The sequence below is a fragment of the Schistocerca serialis genome, chromosome 4, assembly GCF_023864345.2.
Source record: "Schistocerca serialis cubense isolate TAMUIC-IGC-003099 chromosome 4, iqSchSeri2.2, whole genome shotgun sequence".
NCBI classification, from domain to species: domain Eukaryota; kingdom Metazoa; phylum Arthropoda; class Insecta; order Orthoptera; family Acrididae; genus Schistocerca; species Schistocerca serialis.
In genome coordinates this window covers 249,871,494-249,897,996 of record NC_064641.1, presented here as the reverse complement: position 1 = coordinate 249,897,996, position 26,503 = coordinate 249,871,494, and the positions used below count along the sequence as shown (strand labels likewise).

The following is a 26,503-nucleotide window of genomic DNA, read 5'->3' as shown; positions in this document are numbered from 1 at the left end:
TTTATGGTTGCATATAGAAATGATCAACTGAACCCAGCAAGCACTTCTTCCAAAGCAAATCAACAGCCATGAATGAATTTCTTCAGGACTACAAGAATGTGCAAATCACATGGACACCAATTGGGATGGGTAAGGGCTTCCCAATGAAACTTCTGAAGCATCGTCGAAACAACCTTGGCTTGGTTGTTAACTGAAATTTACATCTATGTGTAATAATAATCTTATAAATTATAGAAGGAGTGTCTAATAAACCAGCTGTCTATATATTGGTTAAGTGAAGAGACCCTTAAGTGCAGATTTTCTAACGAATTGGAGTGGCTAATGACATTCTTTTATTTGTTTCTGAATATTTGGAATTTAAAATTTCCTGCTTGAAATATATCAGAGAACATAACTGTTACAGACTTTTTCCACCAGAAAATAAAAATTCATCCTGAAACTGTAGGCATAGATGCTTAGTCTATATGGCAATTTTTGCTCCTAGTTTTGCTGTTTATGAATGGCATAGTTCCTCATGAACTAACTCTGCTTACTAACAAAAAATGCTGAGCAAGAATCCTGATGTCTTAAGAAACTTCTGTGAGATGTTTTATAATAAACTACTTAATATTTTTACTGCATACTTCTGAAGAATAAATAATTTTTGGCCTTAGCTACAGTGCCCCGTAAGCTTATGTCACAGGACAATAGAGAGAAAGAATTCAAGGTATGCCAGCAATTATGTCTACAGTTTAATATCACAACAGAGATTTTGAAGTTGGGCAGATCTGAGCTGTTTGCTTAACTTATCCACATGGTGGTGCCACATTACAGAGAGTCTCATTCAGTGTGTCCCCTTTAATGTCAGTTCTGGCACTGTAACTCCAGTTTGTTTGAATTAGTATGATATGAGCCTTTGTAGGATTATAGGTTAAGCTGTTTGCTTTGAACCAGCCATAAACCTGTTCCATTACTTTCATATCTGAATCTGGTATGAATGTGTTTGGGACCTTTTTAGAATGCCTTATCAGCAAAAATTACTGTTTTTATACAGTCGTACAATGACACAAATCTTATAGGTAAAAAAACTTGTGGGACACCAAGTTTAATCTTTCAACTGTGAAATTAATCTCATTGCTATCATTTCATTAGATAATGTGACACTTCTTTATTAAGACAAGACTCCATCCAAGCAAGGGGGAGGCATGTCTAACATTTTAGCTTCCCTACTAAAATTTTGTTATGTACACAAATGTGCTGACAAGGTCACAAAAATTGCCAAGATGATTTTGTTTGTTTGTTTGTTTGTTGAACAGAGTTTGGAGAAATCTTATTGCTTGTTCAATACAGACACCTTTATGAAAGAAATTGAGCTGTGATTAAGAGGTTATTCACAGGAAAGTGTTTTTACTTTCTGTTGTAAGCTACCTAAGAGATACGGAGGGGGCAGATGGTTTTATATTAGAGGTCACTTGTTTATTTCCACTTTTATAACTGGGTATTACCATTGCTCACTTCAGCCCTTTAGATAACACACCAACTACTGAAATGGTTAGAAAAGTAACAAGGGAGGTGCTACTAAGTCAGCAGATGGTTTTAATACTGTATGTAATCAAAGAACTGCTGCTTTTTAAAAACAGTCTTTTTGTGATCCCTCCGACAGTTGATTTGCTAAACTTGTGTCCAAGCAAGCCTAATCAATCTAATTTTGGTGGTCCATTCTTTGTCCCATTGTTTTCAGCTGCTCTTAGGCAAAGCTCTTGTCTTTTATGGCCAACAATCCGAATTTAACAATTTTTCTGGTCATTTTCAGAACATTTATTTTAATTGATTGTGTACAATTTTTTGGTGATAATTTGAAAATTTGTCACTATATTCCTTTGTTCTTTACTGCGGCTAAGCATCTGAATTTAGATAGCATTCATTCTTCCGGATAAGATACTGTGATATTACATGGCAAATATGCATAATCTCTTGGTGCTGTTGTCCTTGTAAATTCTCTCTGAATGTTTTATTCATGTTATTTACAATTGTTTCCCTTCACTACAGTGAATGGGGTAACCTTTTACCACTTTTGCAATTCTGTTAAAATACTGAACACAAACTGCACTAACAACAGACATTGCAACATTTTACATCAATAGCTACTGTGTGCCTGAAGAAGTGAAAATTCAGAATAATTATGCCTTGTTACAGTAAAATTTCAATTTTAATACTGGTACAGTCAGATTAAGTTTAGACCAGTCTTAAACATAGGATTTTTTTTCCCTGTATCTAATGCTCTGGCTAGCTTGAGACCATGTCAGGAGGAAATCTGGTGTTAATAAGGATTAAAAATAAACAATTTGAATTCAGTACAGTATTGCAGGTTTACTTTGAAATATCAAGATATTTGCATCGACCTGCAACCGTTCAATTTAAACTGATGTCAGAAGCTCTCTTCATAACCAATGCAATTAGTCACATCTCTAAGAGCATATAGGAAGGTGGAAAGAAAGTATGAACTAGAAATCACAGAGGCAACAGAAATTACTTTTAGTACAAAATTATGTAAGTAGGTGGAAACTAGCCTTATGAAACAAAAGTAGTTGGTGGTATCAGATACATTGACAAGTTACAGCCAGAGTAGAATATAAAACATGCTGATATTAGTTAAATTGGCCTTTTGGTCAGAAAAAACCATAGTTAGTACTTTAGCGCCCCCCCCCCCCCCCCACACACACACACACTTCTCTTTTATAAATGCTGCTTAAAGATATTGTCTTTAAAGACAAACTAGCTGCAGCTAACACTCTGAAAGTAGATCTTGTACGTGGAGCAACTATACATACTTAGACAAGACTAGCCTTCCAAGTAAGTGTTGAACAAGAGTCATTTGTTAACAATCCTTTAATTAAGCAATAAATACAAGCACTGAAATTTACATTACTTATAATATTTGCAATGCTTTTCTGCAGGTTTCAGTTTTGGATGTATTTTTATGAATATATTTTCCCGTTGAGATAAATTAAGAACATGATTTCAGTTTCAACTACAGCCATTGCTCACATGTCAAAAAATTACTCAAATCAGCACATATGCCATAGTTACATTTTACCATAACTTTTGCATGCAAACTACACAGTTGTCAAGTCACTTTTTATTCAAATGGACTGTAGCATGTATTGTAATTTTTTACTATGTTGCAATAAGCCTGTGATTTTTATAGACATTTGTTACAATTTTACTGCCCATGCTGAATTTCACAAAATATGTACTTTTCTGTTACACTGTAAAATTGCATGTCCATGCAAAACTGTACACCTTTTTAGATGTAGCCTTCCAGAAAGAAAGAAAGAAACCGCAACACACATCAGTATTGAAGTGTTTGAACCTTTAAGTTTTGTTGTAAGTTTTTTGCTTTATCAAGTAATTTATTTTCCATGCACACTTTTTCACTGATGTGATTGGAAAGAATGAGGTAATGCAAAGGCAAAACAGAATCTTTCCACCTACCCACAGATGTCTTTGCTTCTACCCAGGAACTGTATGTGTCATGATATCAGTCTGCTTTGTAATACAGATTCAGATATAACCCTGTACAGTTTAATGAATACATATGTATGATGCATATTTTTTCCCTGAAATGTGAACATTTCATCCTAAAATCCATTTCTTTTTGTTTTAAGAAATGATACCAAGCATATATTATGGCTACAGTTTACTTACACAAGTGTGTACAACCCATATTTTATGCTTCCTTTAAGATAGTGAGAATTTAAATAAATAGTCTGGCAGACTTTTCTGTTACAACCTGGCTCTATTATAACCATTCAGTGGTGGATGAAGCCCAATTATATACAAGAAGAAATTTCTTAAGGTGTAATAAACTGAGTACTTTTTTCCAGTTCTTGCCCTTCAGCAACATTTCTATAACAAAATGTACTATCACTAAGAATAGAGAACTTTTATGACAAATTCAGAAATGTATTTTATTACACATTTCATTTGCAAAAATGTGAGTACTTCATAGTGTGATTATCATGTTTGCAGCTACATACCACACAGGAAACTGTTTATACAGACCTACACAACCAAATACCAGCCCATTATTTACAAGTAACCATCCCTCAGCCACATGTATTCTAATTGTGAATGAACAATGTCAACTCACAAGTTCAAGTCTTCTTTAATTGTGAAGTTTACTTTTCACTTTAGTAATGAACAGTCTGGAACATGCGATGTTTTTTTCAATTATATTATTAGATACAACATTTCAACAAGACAACAAATAACTGCACCAAAAATAGCACAACATGTAGCGTCTTTTCTTTCATTAAATATCTATTATTTTCAATTGTACTTATCACAAATATTAATGTAATATATATATATATCACAGGTACATACTGTTAAAGTCTGTAATTAAAAATATAGTCTACATACAAATAGTATTCAGTACATCCACTTTCTTGGTAAGATTGTTGCAGCAGTCCAGATATTACAAAAAAAAAAAAAAAAAAATATTTTTCCATTCTTCTGGTTGTGGAAAATGAATTGTATTGCACATATGGTCATACAAACTACCTAGAGCTCTGAAACTGATTTTGGAATTGCTACTCTCAATGCCTCCTGTACACTAACAACTTTTATCACAATAGATATACACTAACAATCCCACTAGATGACAAAATATGAGTTCAATACCACCTTATAAGATTGTACTAGATAACAAATACTTTAAATACTGAAATATGCTAAATTTTGAAACATTTTAACATATAACGAAGAGTTTACATAATGTCTGATTACCAATAGGCCTTTAATGCACAACCCCCTTACTTCCTGTTATAAAAATCTAAAAGAAAGGTCAACATAAAACTGATTAGTGATCTAAAAGACATTTAGAAAAAAGCCAGTTGATATTTAGACAAAATACAAACTCTCAAAGCAATACTGTACTTTAGAACAATAGTCAGCTACTTGATGCCAATTGCGAGTACAGAGTCGCAATGAATGGTTATCACCAAGTCCACATTTATATGCACAACCGTGTCCTTGCTCTAAAGTTTCACTGTTCACTGAGATTCTTACTCACTTTCCAAAAATGTCTTGTCTTTGGTTAACTGTTAACTTCTTCGGCATAATGACAGCAGTGCATATTCATAACAGAAGACACACACACACACACACACACACACACACACACACACACACACACACACACTCATGTTCCTTCAGCTGTTATTAAGCTTGTCATGAAGTCACATTGAAGGTAATGCTTTATGATCGCACTTGCAGAAGCATGTTGGCAAAGTTTGCATTTGTAAACTTGAAATGACGTTTGTCATAAAATTTCAGAAGTGCTGGGCTGTATGGATGGTTATCTTTCAAGTGTAGGTAATGAACTTCAGGTTCACTGGTTGTGTGACCACATTCCTCGCACACGTACATCTGAAAAATTATTTTCTGAGTTAGAAATATAATGTAAAAAATGATAAACTGAAAGATAAAAACAAAATGGTGATTATCACAGGGAAGTAACAATCTCCAAGAAAAGGTGTGATAAAATGAAATTTTTTTCTCAAATGCTCAGAAATTCTTGGAAGACTGCTAGTTATTTTCTCACCATTCCCTTTTTCTTAATAAACCATTGTTACTGCATCACTAATGGAAATTTTAGTTACCTTTGTTCTCCTTTCTTTGTAAGCATACTGATGCTGGACCCCATGGACCTTGAGGCAATGAGATTCTAGAGAACACCGCTGTGTGAAGGATTTTTCACACAGGTTGCATTTATATGGGCGAACACCTGCAACAAAAGACTATAATGAGAGTTTGCCCAACAGAATACCTATGCGTGAAAACACATTCCATTAGACTTTATTATTAATCTCAATACTGTTCTGTGATTCATCTTGCATATCTTTATGGTTGTTATTACTGCCTGTTCTTTATCACCAGTTAAACAAACCAATGCATAAAATATTTGTCCTTTTAAAACAACTTTAAACAGCTGACAACAGGTAAAGTTATGTTGACTGAATGGTCATTAACTCAAAATACAACAGACCACAGTCATTGCTTCTGAGAAATTTTAAGTAAAACGCATCTCTACCTTTTCAAACAGTGCCGTTTTATTAAGAATGTGATAAATATGTACACACACCTGTATGTGTCCTGGTATGCCGCTTCAAGTCAAAAGTGTCATTAAACCCTTTTCCACAAAAAGTGCAAAGGTAACGTTTCACATCACTGTGACACTTCATATGCCTATTGAGAAGTCTCTGCAGACTGAAGGTTTTGGCGCAGATACGACATGTAAAACGTGTAGGATCATCAGGATTGGCTGAGGGACGTTCCACAGAATCATTTGTAACATGGGCTGCCCTTGAAGAAGGTCTTCCTCCAGGCACTGCAGGTGTCATTTCATGGTTTGCCAATGGGTTTTTGATGCCATGACCACCATTGACAAACTCCAATGGCACCTCCACAGGCAAACCAAGCTGTAAGGAAAAACCTCATTATTATCACAAATACAGGAAAGAAAATGGAGAACCAGAATGCAAAGAATAAAATTATTACCCTTTGCTGCAAGATGTTAACACGAACTTGCAATGATGGTATGTTGCTGATGTCTGTCTGTACAGTATTTGCATCTGAGCTGTTTGCCGTTCTGCGACTTGGTCCTCCAGAAATTGAAGCAGGCGGTGATAGAGAACCAGGTCCCGAGCCAGCTCCATCGAGGCTGCAGGAGGCGGGTGATGGAAGTGAAACTGCCCCAGGTGAATGCAGCTCTAGGCCTCCACCAGCTGTGAAGGATGAAAGCCCTGGTGACAGCTGTAGCTGTGAGCTAGCTGATGAATGCTGCTGGACCATGTGCTGCTGTTGTGACATCTGCACCTGTAATAATATTTTAAAAAATTCTCATTATAAACTGATGACAAGTTAATGTTAATTTGATTTGATTCGATACTTAGAGCTTTAAGAAAAGAAATAAGAAGAATCTAAAGACCTGATATTAACACCTATTTACTGTAACACTTAGGCAGGATGGACATGGACGAAGAGTGGGCAGAACGAGATTACAATGAAAATCCAATTCACGTATCTATTTAACAATTGTGAAGCATTACTGAGTTCGCTAGTATTGAAGAATTACACAGTTCTCTCTCTCTCTCTCTCTCTCTCTCTCTCTCTCTCTCTCTCTCTCTCTCTCTCTCTCTCTCTCTCTCTCTGAAGTAGAACTACCTATATCCCTAACAAGATTCTATTGATTTTTACTTCACATTTCCACTGATCTCAATTATTTATCTACACTCACTGTTTTATCCATTTAGTGACCTAAAAAACTAATTGCTTAAATAATTTTCACTGCAAAAGCATTCAGGCCCCACTGTAGATTTACAGATAAGAACTTAGAGATGCTGAATTAAATAACATACCAATTATACTATTCATTATACTTATCGATTATCATCTCTCTCTTTTAACACAGATTCAGGACTCTGATCAAGATCCCTACATTAACTAACTACATTCCAATTTCCTTCAACTTGCTTCTCTTCAGCTACATAGGGTGACGCTGACATCACCTTTTATTTAAGTCCATGTCTGCTGCTAGCCGGTAAGCTAGTAACTGTTTCTATTTTATTGTAATTTCATTTTGGACATTTTTGTGCACTTATTACAATGCTAGGACCTTTCAAGATTTTATGAAATAGTTTTCAAAGTGCAAAAGAAGTGGAAAATCTGGGAGTGAACAAGAACATGAAGAAGAGATAAGGCTGCTGCTCACCACAGAGCAATGGCATTGAGTGGCAGGAAGGTGCAATGGAAATCCATACCTGTATCTGCAGTTGCTGCATATGAGGCACAGCATCCGGGGCTGGAGAAGTAGCATCTGTCGGAGGGGAAGCTGATGATGATATATGTAGTGCCAACTCTGCACGCTCCTTTGGGAGAGGACTATAGCCAACATTGTTTGCTGAGGGATTGTTTTCTCCATTTCCATAGGAGGAGGATGAAACACCATTCTTTCCAAATTGAGAGGGTGCAGCAAAATTACGTGAAGTGTCAAAACTGCGCTGTCCATTGTTGTTAGCTGAAATAGTAATATTTCATTACATAACTCAGCTGAAATATTGTGATGAGACTTAACTATCTAAATATAAATATGTGTAATGCTGCAGTGTTACGGGTATTTCTCAAGCTACCTTTAATGCTCCCAAACCTGGTAAGCAGGCCATTACTCAAAGCGAGTCTTTATGTAAATTGTTATTCACAAGAAAACTATTTTCACTCAGGAACATGGGAAATAATGATACATAACAATTGGTCACTGTGTGTAAAATTGTATGTTATACACTGTATCACACAGTGAGCTACCAGACAGAAAATGAGAAACAGCTGCAGCATTCAAAATGACATCTATATACTCCTACAGCAAAATCATAACTATATCACTTCATTTTAAGATGGATGAAAGTCCAAACAAATCTTGGCATAAAGTAAGAAGAAACTAGACATGCTGCTGTATTTCTTCAATTAATTTAATCTGCAGCCATATGACACTTGTTACATATAAAATACATATTCCCGTACTTGAGACACAGTATCTATCAGTTCTATGACAAAATAAGTAAATATATGAAAGCAGTCGCTCAAGTTACAGGAAGATTGTTGCCAAAACATTCATACCTGCAGATGTAGAAAGGCCGAGTACATTCTGACAATGTTCTGGAAATGGATCTACACTTGGTTCGACTGGTGGTGGAATATTTGTATTGCTGCTGTTGCCACTGACATCTTGCTGACCTGCAAAGTATATACATCAATTTCAAAGTAACCAAAAAGCTTGAACAATTCCTCTCATAAATCTTGATTGAAATCTGTTCTGCACAACAGTGTCTAAATAGATGAATGAGAGGATATAAGAATCTTTTAATAGGGTTTACATCATTAAATTTAAGTTCAAGTATAAAAGTAAAGATATTCAGTTAATTCTACCTACCAAAACTCTGCCAACTTTTGTTACAATGAAAATTATATAGCTGACTTCTTATGCTACAATTGCATCACTGTTTTCATATCATAAGAGTCACTTTATTACAGAGTGTTTTAAGACTAAAAAATTCATGTCAGCCACACATTAGATTTAAAGACACTGATCTGCAACCAGCTACAAATATTTCCTTATCCTTGTGAAGACAAAAATTACTAATTGCCAGAGTACACTAGTAACATCACACACAAAAGGATTACATATTTTTATTAGTAAGCAAGTTATCAGGATGAGATTTCACATCTTTCAATATACTCCAGCAAAGTTTAGCCGGTCCAAGTATTTGGCCTGTTGTTAATTAAGAATGCAATTTTTTGACAAGTACATTGCAACTTGTTTACTCATTAGAAACAGACCTAATCATTTAACCATTGTAATGTGTACCTTGGCTGTCATCATCCAGTAGGCCATTTGCATCAGCATTTCCTGTGCTCTCCATGGCAGCATCTGTATCATCAGCCTCTGGCGAAGACATCCGTTGAAGGAAGAGATCATCAGAGAGAGAAGCAATGAGAGCATTGTGGTCATGTGCAGGGCTTGGAAATGCTAATGTTGCTGTGAAGGGTAGGGGATCAACAACACTTCCCGACACCATATCCACCACCATCTGGTCTGCTGCAGCTGCAGCAGCTGTATCCACACTGTAAGAATTAAGTAATTCTCATGGATTAAGTGTTTCACTAACAAGTTTTTCCTTGTGGTCATCAAAACATTTACATGTAGATATGTTAGAATATATCATGAAACAGAACCTTGTTTTATGTACCTGAACATATTGTATGTATGCTGAGGGGCACCAAGCAGATGAACAGGAGGCAAGACACTGCCCTCAACTTTAGGAACCACTTGCTGGCGTTGATTTTGCTGTTGCTGTTGTTGTTGCTGCTGCTGCTGCTGCTGCTGCTCTTGCTGCTGTGCAGCCACTGCTGCGGCAACATACTCGCTCAGTTCATCCTCCTCCTCCTCTTTGAAAGAAATGCCATATGATTCACATACATTCTGAAGGAGAGAGTATTGCTTCTGCTGATTGTATATGTCCTGCTGTTGTTGCTGTTGGTGGTGGTGTTGCCCAGTGTCACAGTCCATGGCAAGTGGACCTAGCAGAGAGTAATTTGCGTAATGCTGAGCAAATACACCTCCCAAGCCATTACCATTGCTTCCTGCACCACCACCAAGGCTACCAGCTTTCAGGCTCTCATAGAATGGAGGAAGTGAACCTAAAATTTAACAAAATAACTCAGTTTCATGCAAATAATGGATACAAAGAATTTAAAACATCAAATTACAACATTTTCAATTTTTAATATGTTCTAGAAATATATTTTTGTGGATATTAAACTAATTTACGGTTAGCAATACTGAAACAACAAAACCTCTTTGTAACATCTGGTCACAGCAATATTATGAACTTTCCTCCTCCTCTGAAGAGTTATTGGATTGTTTACTTAATCTAACACTAATTCTTCAGAGGAGGAGGAAAGTTCATTCTAAAGATTTCACTTGCAGTAAGAGGCATGTAACGTAAATAACTTTTAAAAAAGAAACACTGCAGACTTCACTCTTCTAACAGTGAAAATTTATGAGGGTTCTGAAAGTTATTTCAATTTCAATCAAACAAATATCCATAGAAACGTATATATCTCCATAGAAAATGTTAGATGAAAAGAAATTATGTTTACAGGAAAACAAAATTGAAAGAATTTAGCCACTGAGAACCAGCTTTATATCCTAGCCAACAACAATAGAAATGTCTCAAAATATTCAATTATAGCTCAGATTTCAGTTACCTGTAGGAGGACTATTGGGTCCATACATATTGGAACCACCACGGTGTCCACCACCACCACCTCCCGGGTTCATCGAGCCACCGCCGCCTCCGCCACCACCCAAAACGCCGCCACCACCACCTCCAAGGCTGCCACCACCCGAGTAGCCACCGAGACTGCCTCCTGAAGACCCACTTCCAGATGAACTTCCACTGCCTCCACTGCTGCCACCACCACCACTACCACGGCTACTGCTATGGCCGTGGCCAGCAGCCGCTGTGCGTGGAGTTCCTGCACCGTGGCGAGCCAGGAGGTGCTGAATGGGAAGAGGTGGTAACCTGCCTCCTACTTTGAACAACTGGAAACGTGGTCGAGCCCTCCTGTCATCGATCTGTGGAAAGTGCACTCTTGTCACTATGTTGTCTGTGTATTATGGTAACTTCAATTTTAATGTACTGTACTTTGTATATCTGATCTAGGAATGTATTTGCACAGAAATGTGCAATAACAGTTACCATGTTTAACAATTCTTGCAATATTTTTATCTATAGCCACTGCAGGAATCAAATCTGCTATTTCACACTTCACCTTTAAGCAGCACTTTTGAAGTGCAGAGTTTCCCCAGTTTTTTTGGCTTTGCTTGACCTAACAAAACAATGCAGCACTATGGATTTTGATATGAAAATATAATTCCCATTTGCCAGGAAACTATATTTTACTCCATTACCAAAATACAATGTCATGTAGCTATCTGAATTCTTACATTATATGTCATTCCATACTAGCTACAATGCTATAAGAAAAATATTTGTCGATTTGATAAAAGTAGTCTAATTATTCCAATTACTTCTCATGTGTGAAACAGCTTATTAGCTAAATGTGGCATTTTTCTAGGAAGTAGGGATATAGCAGATGCAGTTCTTTATGTTTGGTGCAGTGCACGTAAGTAGCCAGCTTTAAATTGTTACTTATAGACTCTACATTCCCCACTCAGCTTTCTCTACATCAAAGAAATGTTTTAGGATTTCAGTTGCATCAAGCTTCAAATATCCATGAGCTTTTGGCAGATTTGTTTGAAGCCAATTTTAAGTGGTATGGTCATCACAACTGTTGTCACTATCCTTCTATAAACACAATGACAGTTATGGAGACACAAGGCCACAGTGACTAAAAAATTTGACTAAGTGCAGAAAGCTGTTCAGTATGCAGTTCAGGAACTAAGAACTATAAGGGCTCAAGGCAGAGAAATTAGGTTCTTAGAAAAATAGATTTTTGTGAAAATGAAATTTATAAATATCTCACACTTCCTACAAAAACATGTACCCACTTTAGGTTATGAAATACTAATATTTAAGATTATGTTTATTATTAATATTAATTCACAACATTTCCATGTTTATGCTAGGACAACAATGTATTTTGACAGCTGTAAAATTTGTAGTTAATGTGAAACTAGAATCACATCATAAAAAACAGATACTATATTCATCATACATGTAAATTACAATCTGTTTCCAACACCTCATTCTTCGTTAGCACCCCTGTGGGCTTGTGGTTCAGATAAAACAGCCGATACAACTCTGACTACAAAGTATTACTACTAACATGTTGCAGACACAAAGTTTTGAACTATAGGTAACAGCTGAGCAGTGCAGAGTAATAAAATTATGGAACTGAGGAATAACAGAAAACATAAGAAGGGACTATTATTTGTAATTTTACGAGACTCTTAGGCCTTTTGACTAGATTGTCCCAAGTCTGAATTTCTGATGAAAATAAAAAGATCACCTGAGAGATGGAAAATTTTATCACATATGCTCAACTGACCTGGGAGGTATCCTGATCTGTGGCAGACCCGTCTCTCTTCTTGGGCACGTGGTAGTCTATTGGTGCGTCCTGCTCAGGGCCTAACTCAGGAGCATTACTGGGAGCAGATGTGGGCGCACGCTGAATGACCGATACGCGCTCGGCGGCAGCCGGTGGTGGCGTCGGGGTGATACCGGCATCTGGTACTGCACCTGCACTAGGAGTGCCAGTACCTGGAGGTGGCGGTGGTGGTGATGACACCGAGTCCTCCGACGGTGGAGCAGAAGGTGGTGGAGGTGGTGGCGGAGCTGTTGCAACACCAGCATATTCCTTGCGTTCGGCACGTGTCAGTACGTGGGCGCGTTGGGTTCCACCTGTTAATGAGAAACAATTTAACCAAATGCTCGAAATTTCATGTTTTATCAGTATTGAAATGAAGGTGCACATGTCATTGCAGTGTTGATGGCCAGTTTTTAAAAAGCTACAGTATAAAAAAAGCACCAACATTTAAATGTAACTATAAAGTAAAGAGTATTTATTTGCAATTTTAGGCAACTTTAGCCCCATCCCCCCAATTAAACTAAGAACGTACCGTTAGCAGGGGTAGTGGATGCCTGCTGCAGGTCTGCACCCAATAGGGACGAGTAGAAGCGGTGTGGTTTGTGGTCACTAGCAGCGTTAGGTTTGGTCGCAGGAGTAGGCGGCCTGGCATCACCGTCACCGGAGCCCACACCTGTGCTGACGCTGACACCCGGTGTCACAGCCTGAGAACCCTCTGGGCCCGGGGAAGAGGACGACTTGCCGTCGCCATCTGCATCGCATTTCCCATCTGCACAGATACAGAGATCCCTGCATTATGTGTGTGTCCCACAAAGCACATACAAAGGCTGCAAAATGCTTGCTGACAACAGTGTCAGGTAACATGAACCACTGCCATAAACATGAATGATGACGGAGTTGTTACATCTGACAAGAAGATAGACACGAAAGTGATGGACGAGGTCAGCTCGAATCTTATACAGCGCAGTGACAACGAAAACAAAGGCAGAAATTGTGGGGAAAACGTGTAACTGTAGAGTAGTTGTTGAAAAACCCTCCTGTGAACTAGATGAATGAAAAGTTCTACTTTTGCTCCGTTGCAGGTATCGACCTTGAGAAAGCAGAATGTCGTTGCGGCCAGAGTGTGAGTGAACACAGTAGAGCACACGCCGTTAGCTGTGGGGTGGGCGCCGGGGGCTGAAGTCTGGCAGCGTCGCAGCTCACCTGTGAAGATGGGAAGACCTGGCCCGGCTGGACTCTGCTACCGGTAAAAAAGTGCTCGCCATCCAGGATGCTGGACGCAGTCGCACCTGCCTTGCACCCTTCTGGCCCTTAAAAGGCGGTCGCGACTGCCACCGCTACAACATCTGGGAGCGCCTGCTCTTCAACGAAACGTTTCGTCGCTGTGCTACCATTTCTGAGGAACCATGTGGCATGTGGTTTTTAAGAATTTTAACCACTCTGTGGCAAGTAACGCGGAACACTCGTCACTACCAACGTTGATTTGGAAACACGACGGCTGCGCCTCGATGGCGCCATTTACACAAAACTGTAATTCGAAAACTAATTCTTTCGCGATGGTACTGTTGTATAAAACTTTCTGAAACTTCTTACCGCGTCAATTCGGGATACAACTTCGAGCTTTCAACGATTAGCTTCATCGTTTTCGTCAGGAGCAACTGACTGACTGAACTAATGCTGTGGTGACTTTATCTAGCCCATAGACAGATTCTGATTGGTCTGTAATGACGTAACGCTATCGCAGATGGTGGCGCCACTGCTCCCGCAGTAAATAAACATTGCGACGAATAGCTATATATTCTTTTACATCGAGAGCTCGGTCTATGCACCGCAAAGATTATATTCGTTGCCACGGTTGAAGATAATCTCACACATTCTAATTTCGACAGCGTCTAATTACATACTACCAGTATGTAGAAGCATGGACTAAACTTCTTTTTCGACGAACAGTATTTTGTGTTTGTAAGGCTGTGCTCAGCAAGTGCTGTTTCTTCAGTTCTCTATTTTTAAATATGCTGTTGATGTTCTGCGCGGATGGACCGACCGATATAATTGCTTCCGCACTCACAAGGCATGTTATAAATCCCAAGGATCCTTAACTGGGTGTAGCATCATCTTTATCTTCTTAGGAGGTCGGGAAATATATCTTACACCTCGTCTTCCCAGGGCTCTGCCTATTTTGCTGGATATAGCGCCATATTAAGGAAGGAATACAATCGTCCGCTCATCCTGTGAATTGTCAACATGTTCACGTTTCCTTTTCTTTTGTACCGCAAGCTGACGCACACTTGATTTATGTCTTAGCGCTCAGAGTTCTTATCATCCAATCCAAAAAGGAGCAGTCTTCAATACATTGGTTCACAGAACAAAAACTGTTACTGACGAGGACCACGAAATTAATCATCTGAAGTAGGTGTTTCGAATGAACGGCTATGGTGCACGTGATACGAAGTCAGTGTTCCCCAAGAAAGTGTTTTCTTTCTCTCTCTCTCTCTCTCTCTCTCTCTCTCTCTCTCTCTCTCTCTCAACCTTTCAACGTTTACTGGATCTTATCAGGTATTATGTTTAATCTGACAATGCTTTGCCACGCTGACGAGAAGAACACGGTAAGGGCCTTAAGGGGAGTTGGAATGCCCTATCTCGCCAATGTTAAATTTGCTAACTTTGTGTACCTTTTTCTTTGGAACTATTATCTTCAGAACTTTGAAATTCTGGCAGAGGTTTTCAGCATATATTGTGAGCCCACTGAACTAGAACCAATGTTTTCTTTTTGTTGGTATAGTATTTATGAATTTTTTACCATTAAGCCATTTTTTATTGGAAAAAGTATAACATAAACTTCCCTAGTTCAGAGAATAAGCCAGTTCTTGTCATGATTCTAGTTCAGTGGCCTCTTTGAACTGTTTTGCAGCATTTCTGAAAATTTGAATGTTGTTGGTTGAGTGGTTTATGAGATAAAGGTACATGTAACACTAAAAATGTCAAATGCCAGAAAATGCGATTAAAGTAATTTATTATGAAAATTCACAAATACCTTTTATTCTATTATCAAAAGTGTCCAGCAGAGTAATCAGGGTCATCTTCTAGTTCTTCTTCTTCACCTAGAAGCTTTCTTCTCCTTGCTGCCCTTGCTTTTTTTGTATTAAATTCAGCTGCATACTGAGCCTTCCTTACTCGCACGCTGTCCAGAAGCTGAAGACCTCTGATGGTGTTGATACCAGGAGCAATGCCGAGCCTTGCCATGACCTTTAGCCTACCCATATGACCATCATTGAATGAAATAACAGCATCACTGACTCCCCATTTCAATGTTTTTATCCCAACAAATACATTCTTAGGTACACGAGTCCAAATGAGGTTGTTGAACGACTCGTTTTGATTCTGGGTACAACCATGAAGACATTTTCGCAGAAGATCAGGATACCCCAAGTCTCTATATATTGGTTTAATTACTTCCATAACAGCCAATGGAATATAATTTTTATGGTGATAAGGATCCCCAGTAGCTTGAGATTTTCTATAATTGCACCATGACTGAGGACCATCTGGACAAGCAAAATGTTGAGGATTATCATCAGTTGATGATCGATGTAAATATGTGGCCCATACAGCTTGTCTCATTTCCTGCAAATTATTTGCATTATTTCTTATTGCCATACCATAGTATTGTTGTAATTCATTTATAATTTTATCTGACAGGCGACCTCTAATGGTTTTACCATCTGACAAAATTTTGTCCTTCAGATTCTGTTTCAGTTTCCTTAGACGAGTGCCCATTCGTTTCTGAACATGACCGACACATTCTAGTTTAGTTATTGTCTTATTGACATATGGCATGGATTCTGTAACACTTTTGTATGCCTTGGAGTCCCTATCTCCAAGGAATTTTGTGTAAAATACTCCCCGTTCTTTTTCTGATCTGCTAAACATTTTCACAGCAGCGGCAGCCTCCATGCCTCCACTCGTACCTTCATAATTCTTGCTACATATGTGAGCTGCTTCTATCTTACCAGATGCACAATGGTAACAATGTTTAGTGAGCACTTCATAGTCCAAAACTTTACCGCTGTCCACACTAGTAACAGTAGCAACAGCATTTTTGGATGTGTGACCCCTTTTCTGCCAGGTTCCATCAAAAGCAACAGGGATATCTGGGTTTCCTTCATTTATATATTTTGCTTCACTGGCAGCAGCTTTCATTGATAAATCTGCTACAGACTGAACAGCATCTCCTATCACTTCAGTGTAATTGTCAATTTTAGCAGGTGGAGGTGGAAGATTCATTATGGCACAAAATGTTTGAGCAGCAGTATGTCCTTTACCAATTGCTCTCATTGCATACATTAGCCTGATATTACTCTCAAACAAATTGCTACTGCATGTTTTAGAGCTCCAAAAACAGGTCTCATTTTCACAACTGGCACAAACTATAGCAATTTTGCAGGAAAGTCCTATAGATTTTGTTATGTTCATATCAAAAGAACCTCCACAAAGATTACAACACAAACATTTCTTCATAAACTCAGTAAAAACAGGAAAGTCGACTAAAACATATTGTTCATTAGAAGCTTCATCTGTAATTTCACTTGCACAGTTTGATAACTTCTTTTTTGATGCACTGGTGGGCGTGTCTCCTTCACACATCTCAGCTGTACAAACGTCAGAACTTTCACCAGCATCAACAGGTGCTGAAGCAGAATCACTTGAACAAACGTTATTTGTAAATCTATTACCGCGAAACTTTCGCTTTTTAAATAATGATGCACTCCTAGGCATCGTAGAAACTACGCACTCACCACTGAAAGTCAAAACAAGACAGATAACAAACTCCAAATGAGCGACAAACTAAACTCGAGGCTCAAAACAAACACTCACAGATCAAAAACTGAACAATAAACACAGCTAGTCGTAAAAACAATGGTACCTATGGAAGGATCAAAGATTCTACAACTGAAGAGTGAAATCCACAGCCTTCTATATGTAATGTTTTCGGAAATGCGAAGATTTAAATGTGTACAAATCACAAGATGGGTAACTTTGCTGGGCGCACATGTAATTTTGAAAAATTAAATAAAAATACTTCCAATTGGAATTTCTTAACAAATTTTGCACCATTTTAAGCAGAAAATTTCAAATTAAGTTATAAGGTTAAAAACTGAAAATGTGAATTTTTTCCATTTTCCGGCATTCCAACTCCCCTTAACCCGATTTCCCAGAAACTTCACTCAGTGGAGGAGGGGTAAAAATAAGCGAACACGTGTCTCCGCTTATCTGTTCATACTCGGCCGTTCCTGAAAAAACGACGGTCAAAGTTTTCGAGGTAGTGTTCATGCTTTTTACCACACGATATCCTCAGACGAAAAGGTGGCACATCAGCGTCGCGACTTCTTAATTTTGCACCCCGTGTTGGACCCCCGATAACTACTTTTATTTTTAAAATAACCTTAGAAATCACAGCTAAAACTATTACATAATTTGAACGTCAATCAATTTAAAATCAGGTGGTAAAATAGTCTATATTAAAACTGAGGAAGTCTAAATTCACAATAGTAGTTTATTGAATAATCAGCTATTGCGGATTTGGACTTTCACTCAGTTATGATGTAGACTATTTTACCACCTCCGATTTTAAATTTAGGTTCCCTCACATAATGCACTTTTATTTTTGTTTTTCATTTATATACCCACGTCTGTAGAAGAGGACTACACGAATGTTTTCCTGTGTATATTGATGTAACGTTGTCCTTATTCGTCCCACTGTACGTCAGGTGAATGTTTTCAGCCATCTCCTTTAGCGTATCTTGCTTCATAATCTGTTTCAAGCCCCTGTTTTCGGAAAAGTGACCCTTATGCATGGTTTGCCGCGAAATTGTCAACGCGCGAAGTCTTCACCAGTGTCAGTGATGTTTCTTTCCGGAGTGATCTTCATGCGAAGAAATGTCACTGTGGCAAAACTGTCTTGGCGTGATGCTCGTGATGGTCGGAATATCTGTGTTTTGAATATTTCTACGATCGGTATCATCCAAGGCAATGCATCAAATCTACATCATCTACATGGATACTCTGTAAATCACATTTAAGTGCCTGGCAGAGGGTTCATCGAACCACCTTTACAATTCTCTATTATTCCAGTCTCGTATAGCGCGCGGAAAGAAAGGACGCTTATATCTTTCCCTACGAGCTCTGATTTCTCTTATTTTATCGTGGTGGTCGTTCCTCCCTATGTAGATCAGTGTCAGCAAAATATTTTCGCATTCTGAGGAGGAAGTTGGTGATTGGAATTTCGTGAGAAGATTCCGTCGCAACGAAAAACGCCTTTCTTTTAATGATTTCCAGCCCAATTCTTGTATCATTTCTGTGACTCTCCCATATTTCACGATAATACAAAACGTGCTGCCTTTCTTTGAACTTTTTCGATGTATTCCGTCAGTCCTATCTGGTAAGGATCCCACACCGCGCAGCAGTATTGTAAAAGAGGACGAACAAGCGTAGTGTAGACAGTCTCCTTAGTAGGTCTGTTCTTTCTGGAGAATAAACATATGAGTAAAATGTAAGGAATAATATAAGAACTGATACGAGGATGAATTAAAATGAGAATTTAAGACGACTGTAACCCCCTCAACATTCCATTAGATACATACGTTATATAATAAATGTGTAACACTTATTGTGAATCCAGTCGTAATGTTACAATTAATATCGCCCAATTTGATATGAAACATTCTTGTAGTAACCTACGGACATGGAAGACAAATGGAAACAGAAATAAAATAAATAAGAACAAATGGCTTTCGAAAACGGGGTGCAATATTAAGAAGCGACGATGCTAACCACTGAGCCATCATTTCGTCTGACGATATTACACGGTAAACACAGAGTACCTCGAAACCTTTGACCATCGCATTTTCAGAAATGGACGAGACACGTGTTCACTTACTTTGACTCCTCTTCCACTGAGGAAAGTCCATGGGAAATCGTGTAGATTAGATTAATACTAGTTCCATGGATCATGAATACGATATTTCGTAATGATGTGGAACGAGTCAAATTTTCCAATACATGACATAATTAAGTTAACAACATAATTAAGTTAATATAACAACTTTTTTTATAATTTTTGTTTGTTATTTTTTCTTTTTTTTCTTAATTTATATCTAAAAATTCCTCCATGGAGTAGAAGGAGTTGTCATTCAGAAATTCTTTTAAAATCTTCTTAAATACTTGTTGGTTATCTGTCAGACTTTTGATACTATTTGGTAAGTGACCAAAGACTTTAGTGGCAGTGTAATTCACCCCTTTCTGTGCCAAAGTTAGATTTAATCTTTAATAGTGAAGATCGTCCTTTCTCCTAGTATTGTAGTTATGCACACTGCTATTACTTTTGAATTGGGTTTGGTTGTTGTTAACAAATTTCATAAGAGAGTATATATACTGAGAAGCTACTGTGAATATCCCTGGATCCTTAAAAAATGTCTGCAGGATGATCTTGGGTGGACTCCAGCTATTATTCTGATTACACGCTTTTGTGCAATAAATACTTTATTCGTCAGTGATGAATTACCCCAAAATATGATGCCATATACAAGCAATGAGTGAAAATAGGCGTGGTAAGCTAATTTACTAAGATGTTTATCACCAAAATTTGCAATGACCCTTATTGCATAAGTAGCTGAACTCAAACGTTTCAGCAGATCATGAATGTGTTTCTTCCAATTTAATCTCTCATCAAAGGACACACCTAAAAATTTTGAATATTCTACCTTAGCTATATGCTTCTGATTAAGGTCTATATTTTTAATGACGTCATACCATTTACTGTACGGAACTGTATGTAGTGTGTCTTGTCAAAATTCAGTAAGAGTCCGTTTACAAGGAACCACTTAGTAATTTTCTGAAAGACATTATTGACAATTTTATCAGTTAATTCTTGTTTGTCAAGTGTGATTACTATACTTGTATCATCAGCAAAGATAACTAACTTTGCCTGTTCATGAATATAGTATGGCAAGTGATTAATATATATTAAGAACAACAAAGGACCCAAGACCGACCCTTGTGGCACCCCATTCTTGATAGTTCCCAAGTTTGAGGAAAGTGCTGATCTTTGCATATTATGAGAACTGCTTATTTCAACTTTCTGCACTCTTCTAGTTAGGTACGAATTAAACCATCTGTGCACTGTCCCACTCATGCCACAATACTTGAGCTTGTCTAGCAAAATTTCATGATTTACACAATCAAAAGCCTTTGAGAGATCACAAAAAATCCCAATGGGTGGTGTTCGGTTATTCATCATTCAAAATTTGATTGGTGAAAGCATATATGGCGTTTTCTGTTTAAAAATCTTTCTGGAAACCAAACTGACATTTTGTTAGTACTTCATTTTTACAGATATGTGAAGCTACTCTTGAATACATTACTTTCTCAAAAATTTTGGATAAAGCTGTTAGAAGGGAGATTGGACGGTAATTGTTGACATCAGATCTATCCCCTTTTTTATGTGACGGCCCTTGCTGTGTTCTCTTAAGTAGCTCTGATGCCAACTCCAGCGGAGCCCACGAGCTCATTTTATGCAGATGTTTGGTGTGCTGTGAACGCGTAAGAGCGGGCAGAAGGACAGTAGTGTATATTGGGGCGCGGTCGAGCACCTGCCGAGGGCTGGGCGGAGGGCCTTCGGAAGCCACCAAATGGAGCGGGGGCGGCGGCATCCGGCGCCGCTGTAAATGGCCGCCGCAGCGCGACCAGCGCCCGGCAAGGCGACGTGACGTCCGCGGACCGCTACGCCGCTTCCGTCGCCTGCGTCTGCGCACGAGGTACCAACAACGGCTGGCAGGAGGCTACATAGAATCTACTCAGACTCCGGAAAACGTTCAGAGGTTGTTCACGGTCTTTGTACTCTGCTAGAGGAAACCCGTGGTCTATCTTCGCACTCCACAGGCCGCCTTACGACATTGGAATGAGGTGCTCCTGGTATCACGATTTTACAGCCCCACTTTCCTGTTCAATTTGTACGTAGTGAGTGACAAGAACGACTGCCGGTAACTCTCCGTATGAGCTCTGAGCTCTGATTTCTGATTTTCTCGTCTCTGTCAAGCCACGAAAAACATGGTGGAGAAAACAGTAAGTTGCTTGACTTCTTGGAACGTACGGACTCTGAATTTAGGCAGCAAACCTCTTTGGGATGCACAAGGATTATCTTTTAGCGTCTTTCACAGGAGATTTTTTAGCATTTTCGTAACGCTCTCGCCATTCTTAAATCATCATGTGACAAAACGCGCCGCTCTTCGTCGGATATTCTGTATTTCTTCTACGAATCCAAATCGGTAAGGGCCACACTGGTAAACAACATTCACGAACTGGTCCAACATTTATTTGGCGAATTAATACCTTCCTTAAGATTCTTCCAATGAATATCTGCCTGGCATTTGCTTTACCTACGACGACTTAAACCGTTTCACTTTAGGTCTTTCTGGATGGTTGCTCCTAGGTGTATTAAGGTTGTTTCCGTTTTCAATAAGGTACAAGGCGTGATCAGAAATTAACGGAAATTTTTAATTTCGATGTCATTAAACATGCGATTCTCAAATTTTTTTATCTCGTTCATACAAATGTTTCTCGTGTGTGTTTGCACTTTCAGCAGTTTTGAATATTTAGTTTCTTTTTGACAGTCGAAAAGGTCGTACGTGTTTGAGTGCTCGGAGAACTACCTTCGGAAAAGATGGATCAAAGAACTGGCATTAAATTTTGCTTGGAAGAAGAAGTGCAGCAGCGCATTCGAAATGTTGACCGGCGATTTTGGCGAATCTACTATCAGTAACACAGGAGTTTACGAGTGGTATAAACGTTTCGTAGAGGGTCGAGAAGCCGGGGAAGCCGCTGAAAACTACGACGGCCCTGAATGCCCTAGCAGATCACTGCCAACAAGCGGAAAGGTGAATAAAATTATTCTGGAAAATCACCAGAGAGGTTGCTGCTGATGTCTGCATATCTTTTTGGCTGATGCCAAGCAATTTTTTCGGATGTTTTGGGCAGAAACGTGTAGCAGCAACATTTGTTCCAAATTTGTTGAATTTTGACCAAAAACGACGTCGCGCAGGCATCGCTCAGGAATTGCTGAATTAAGTTGACAATGGTTCAAAACTTCTAAAGAAGGTTATAGGAGCTGATAAAATATGGTTATATAGGGTATGACTTCGAAATCAAGGTCCCATCGTCCCGATGGAAGTTGCCTGACAACCCAAGATAGAAAAAACTTTTAATTTCCATTACAACTTATGGTTCTTCTTACTGATTTCTTCAATTACAATGAGACAGTGTACCAAGAGTTGCTGCCTTACGGTCGTACGGTCAATAAGGAATACTACTTGGGAATCTAGCGCTTTTGCGTAAGTAATGCCAAGGAAACCACCAGAATTGTGACAAAACCACTCGTTGAAATTGAATCACGTTCGTTCCCGCTAACACCTAAAATCTTTGTGATTTTTTGGCAAAAACAAAACCGTTAAGTTTCCTTACCCATCGTTTCCCTGGTTATGACCCTCTGCTACTTATTTCTGTTCCCGAGGCTGAGGAGAACGATGAAAGGACGTCGTTTTGCTACCTCTGATATGCTAGAAACGGAATCGCTGAAGGAGCTGACCACCACAACGAAAAGCGACTGCCAGGAAAAAGCGCTGGCACAGGTGTTTCGTATGTCAGGGGAATTACTTTGAAGGGACAAAGTTGTTGATGAATAAATATTCTTAAAAAACCAAGAATTCCCGTCGCTTTTGGACCACACCTTTTATATCGCCTCAGCGTAATCGAACAGTGGTATCTTCACGAACGTATACGCAGCACGTTACGTTTATTTACTTGGAGGGTCAATTGTCATCCCGTGCATGATTAGTCTATTCTCTGCAAGTCTGCCTGCAACATTTCGCCACAGTCTTCGGGGCTGGAGTGACTCTTCTGTGGAACATGTGGCTCTTGCTGGGACAAGCGACTTTTCACAGGAAGGCACAAAGAATTTCTTTCGTGTCTACCATGTAGCAAAGCGGGCTGTAGTCTGCAAAACGTGTTGCTTGACAGCTTTAAAAACTGCGACCAGTCACTTTACGGTGACTGACGTGAAAGCAAGAAACTACTTTAGGTGTCTTGCGCTCCGAAGAAATGTCAACACATTCCATGTCACAAGTGTTACTCTGCGTGTCACGAACTCCGTTCTTCTGGTGTTGCACGCTTCCCGTATACAACAGCGTCAGCAATCATTCAGCTTCTAAAAGTATCATCTAGATCATTAATATATAGTGTAACGTTCCTGTAACACTCCTTTTGGTTACCCCGGAAATTATCTTGACATCCGCTTATTTCGTCACGTTAAGAACTATTTGTCGATTACTATCTGCACGGAAATTCTGCACACAGTCGCAAAACAGGTGCGATACTCGCCAAGCTCGCATGTGTTCACTAGACAGCGCGTATCTGTATCGAATGCGTACCGAAACAAGTTACACGGCATCAACCAGGTCGCCAAGTCTACAGCGTTCCGTGTATCCTTACAACTAAACTCTCCGTGTATCTTACAAGTAAACCTACCCAAAGAATACAATTCGATTTTGATCGGCTTTGAATATGCTATAGTGTAGAGCAAAATAGATTTTTTTTTACATGTGCCCATACGGCCATTAAGCGGGGTGATACTCTTGAAGAAATTTCACTTGAAAAAGAAAAAAAATCTCTCACTGTTGAAACAGTAATAGACACGAAAAGAGATATCAAATGAAAGTTCTATCGTTGTTAATGTGCGCTGCAACGGTGCATCTAGATTTGTCAAAAGTCTTTTTCGAAATCCCCTATTCTTGGTGCTCAAAATCGAGGTACGTTCAGATTTTTGTGACCCAAAGAGTTCTGCGCTTCCTCGGTACAGATTTACAGTAATACTACAACAATACTTAAAACAATTTCAAATATAAAGTAATTAACTCTGAAAACGTTACAACTTGAAAAAATACGGAAAATGTAAAAAGAAATACAACGCAAGATAAAAAGATAAATAAAATTAAAAGAAATAAATATACATGCAGAATATATATTTATAGTGTATTTAACTTGGAAAGCATTACTGAACAACCCAACATGACAACTGGCGTTCGAAGGACATATCAGGTGCGTGCACAGCGACAGAAAGATATTTGTACCAGATTTCTGACATGCGTCTGTGGAGTACCACTTCACTATATATGTATGAATTTGGTGTTAATGATGCTACACGTTTTGCTATTTGTCAAATGGGGAAATGAGAAACAAAGTAGAGTGCGCAAGAATTTCGGCAAATCTGGGTGCACTGTTGTATCGTACATTTAAAACAATAGAACTTTTATCTGAATTATTTTTATGTCTGCTACCGTTGCAGCGTGATTCATTCAGAAATACTAAACTAATTTTTTTCAAGGGGGGGGGGGGGGGGGAGGAGCTTTTGCTCTACACAACAACACATTCAAACCCCGTCAACATGTAAGTGCAGTCCTATCCTTTGCATATGTTTACTCGTTAGATAGAGTCAAGTTCCGCGAGATTAAGTGCCCGAGACGACCTCTGAAACGCCAGTCTGTTGGCAGGCGCTTCCCGCTGCCAAACAAGGACCCAGTGGCGGTCGTTCCCAGGTGTCCCCGAGCGTCCTCCGCCGCCTGTGTCCTTGGCACAGTTGAGCAGCCCAGACCTACGCTCCCAGTCAGACACGGGTTTCTGGTTCACCAAATGTCACCGCCCATCTGAGGGAACTATTTAGTCAGTCTTAAGTTTTAAGGTTTTAACAACCTCTTTAACCACGGTTTATTCGGCTGATGGAAAATAATTCTGTTACGTAGCCTGGTACATTAACACCTGAATTTAAACTGGGAATTTATTACGGAAGGTATCTCGGGCGCCACATGAATTGACCAACCATTTAATTACCCTGAACATTAGCTTAAAAATTAGTGAATAGGCCACAATTCAGGAATGATTAATGGGATATTAATGTACCTTTATAGTTCTTGATTAATTCTTGGGAATATCAGCTTGGGAAATTCTCTTAAATACACTAATAATTATACGTGTGTGAGCTGGCTTGGAAGAGCCTCGATAGGAAATTGGATGAAGAGTGGGTGAGTTATTGAACATCAGGAATGCCTTTTACTATACATTTCAGGATTAATTCTTTAAAAGGAAAGCTCATGAACGAACGTATATCTAAAGGTTAACCTACAATGGAGTGTTGCTTTGCTGTAAAACGGATTGAACTGCCTACATGGATAACACGATCGTTTGAAATCTTGAATGCTGTGGGGAAAGATGGATAACACATACTGGGTGATCAAAAAATCAGTATAAATTTGAAAACTGAATAAATCACGGAATAATGTAGATAGAGAGGTATGAATTGACACACATGCTTGGAATGACATGGGGTTTTATTAGAACCAAAAAAATACAAACGTTCACAAAATGTCCGACAGATCGTCCTTTATCTGATCAGAATAGCAATAATTAGCATAACAAAGTAAGACAAAACAAGGATGATGTTCTTTGCAGGAAATGCTCAATATGTCCACCATCACTCCTCAACAATAGCTGTAGTCTAGGAATAATGTTGTGAACAGCACTGTAAAGCATGTCCGGAGTTATGGTGAGGCATTGGCGTCGGATGTTGTCTTTCAGCATCCCTAGAGATGTCGGTCGATCACGATACACTTGCGACTTCAGGTAACGCCAAAGCCAATAATCGCACGGACAGAGGTCTGGGGACCTGGGAGGCCAAGCATAACGAAAGTGGCGGCTGAGCACATGATCACCAAACGACGGGCGCAAGAGCTCTTTCATGCGTCTA

The 26,503-nt window shown here is 38.9% G+C and overlaps 1 protein-coding gene across 1 annotated transcript in view; it reads right to left on the bottom strand.

Annotated features, from left to right (window-relative positions):
- Window positions 1-2,853: 2,853 nt before the first annotated feature.
- LOC126473651 (transcriptional regulator ovo-like) overlaps window positions 2,854-26,503 on the bottom strand; it is a 129,231-nt gene continuing 105,581 nt past the window's right edge. The window contains exons 2-12 of the mRNA XM_050100874.1: window positions 13,187-13,423; window positions 12,616-12,968; window positions 10,810-11,179; window positions 9,789-10,239; window positions 9,407-9,663; window positions 8,659-8,775; window positions 7,806-8,062; window positions 6,544-6,861; window positions 6,128-6,464; window positions 5,646-5,770; window positions 2,854-5,412 (exon numbers count right to left, since the gene is read on the bottom strand). Of these exons, the coding sequence (XP_049956831.1) occupies window positions 5,242-5,412; window positions 5,646-5,770; window positions 6,128-6,464; window positions 6,544-6,861; window positions 7,806-8,062; window positions 8,659-8,775; window positions 9,407-9,663; window positions 9,789-10,239; window positions 10,810-11,179; window positions 12,616-12,968; window positions 13,187-13,423 (2,993 nt within the window). The 3' untranslated portion in view covers window positions 2,854-5,241. The remainder of the gene's footprint in view (window positions 5,413-5,645; window positions 5,771-6,127; window positions 6,465-6,543; window positions 6,862-7,805; window positions 8,063-8,658; window positions 8,776-9,406; window positions 9,664-9,788; window positions 10,240-10,809; window positions 11,180-12,615; window positions 12,969-13,186; window positions 13,424-26,503) is intronic.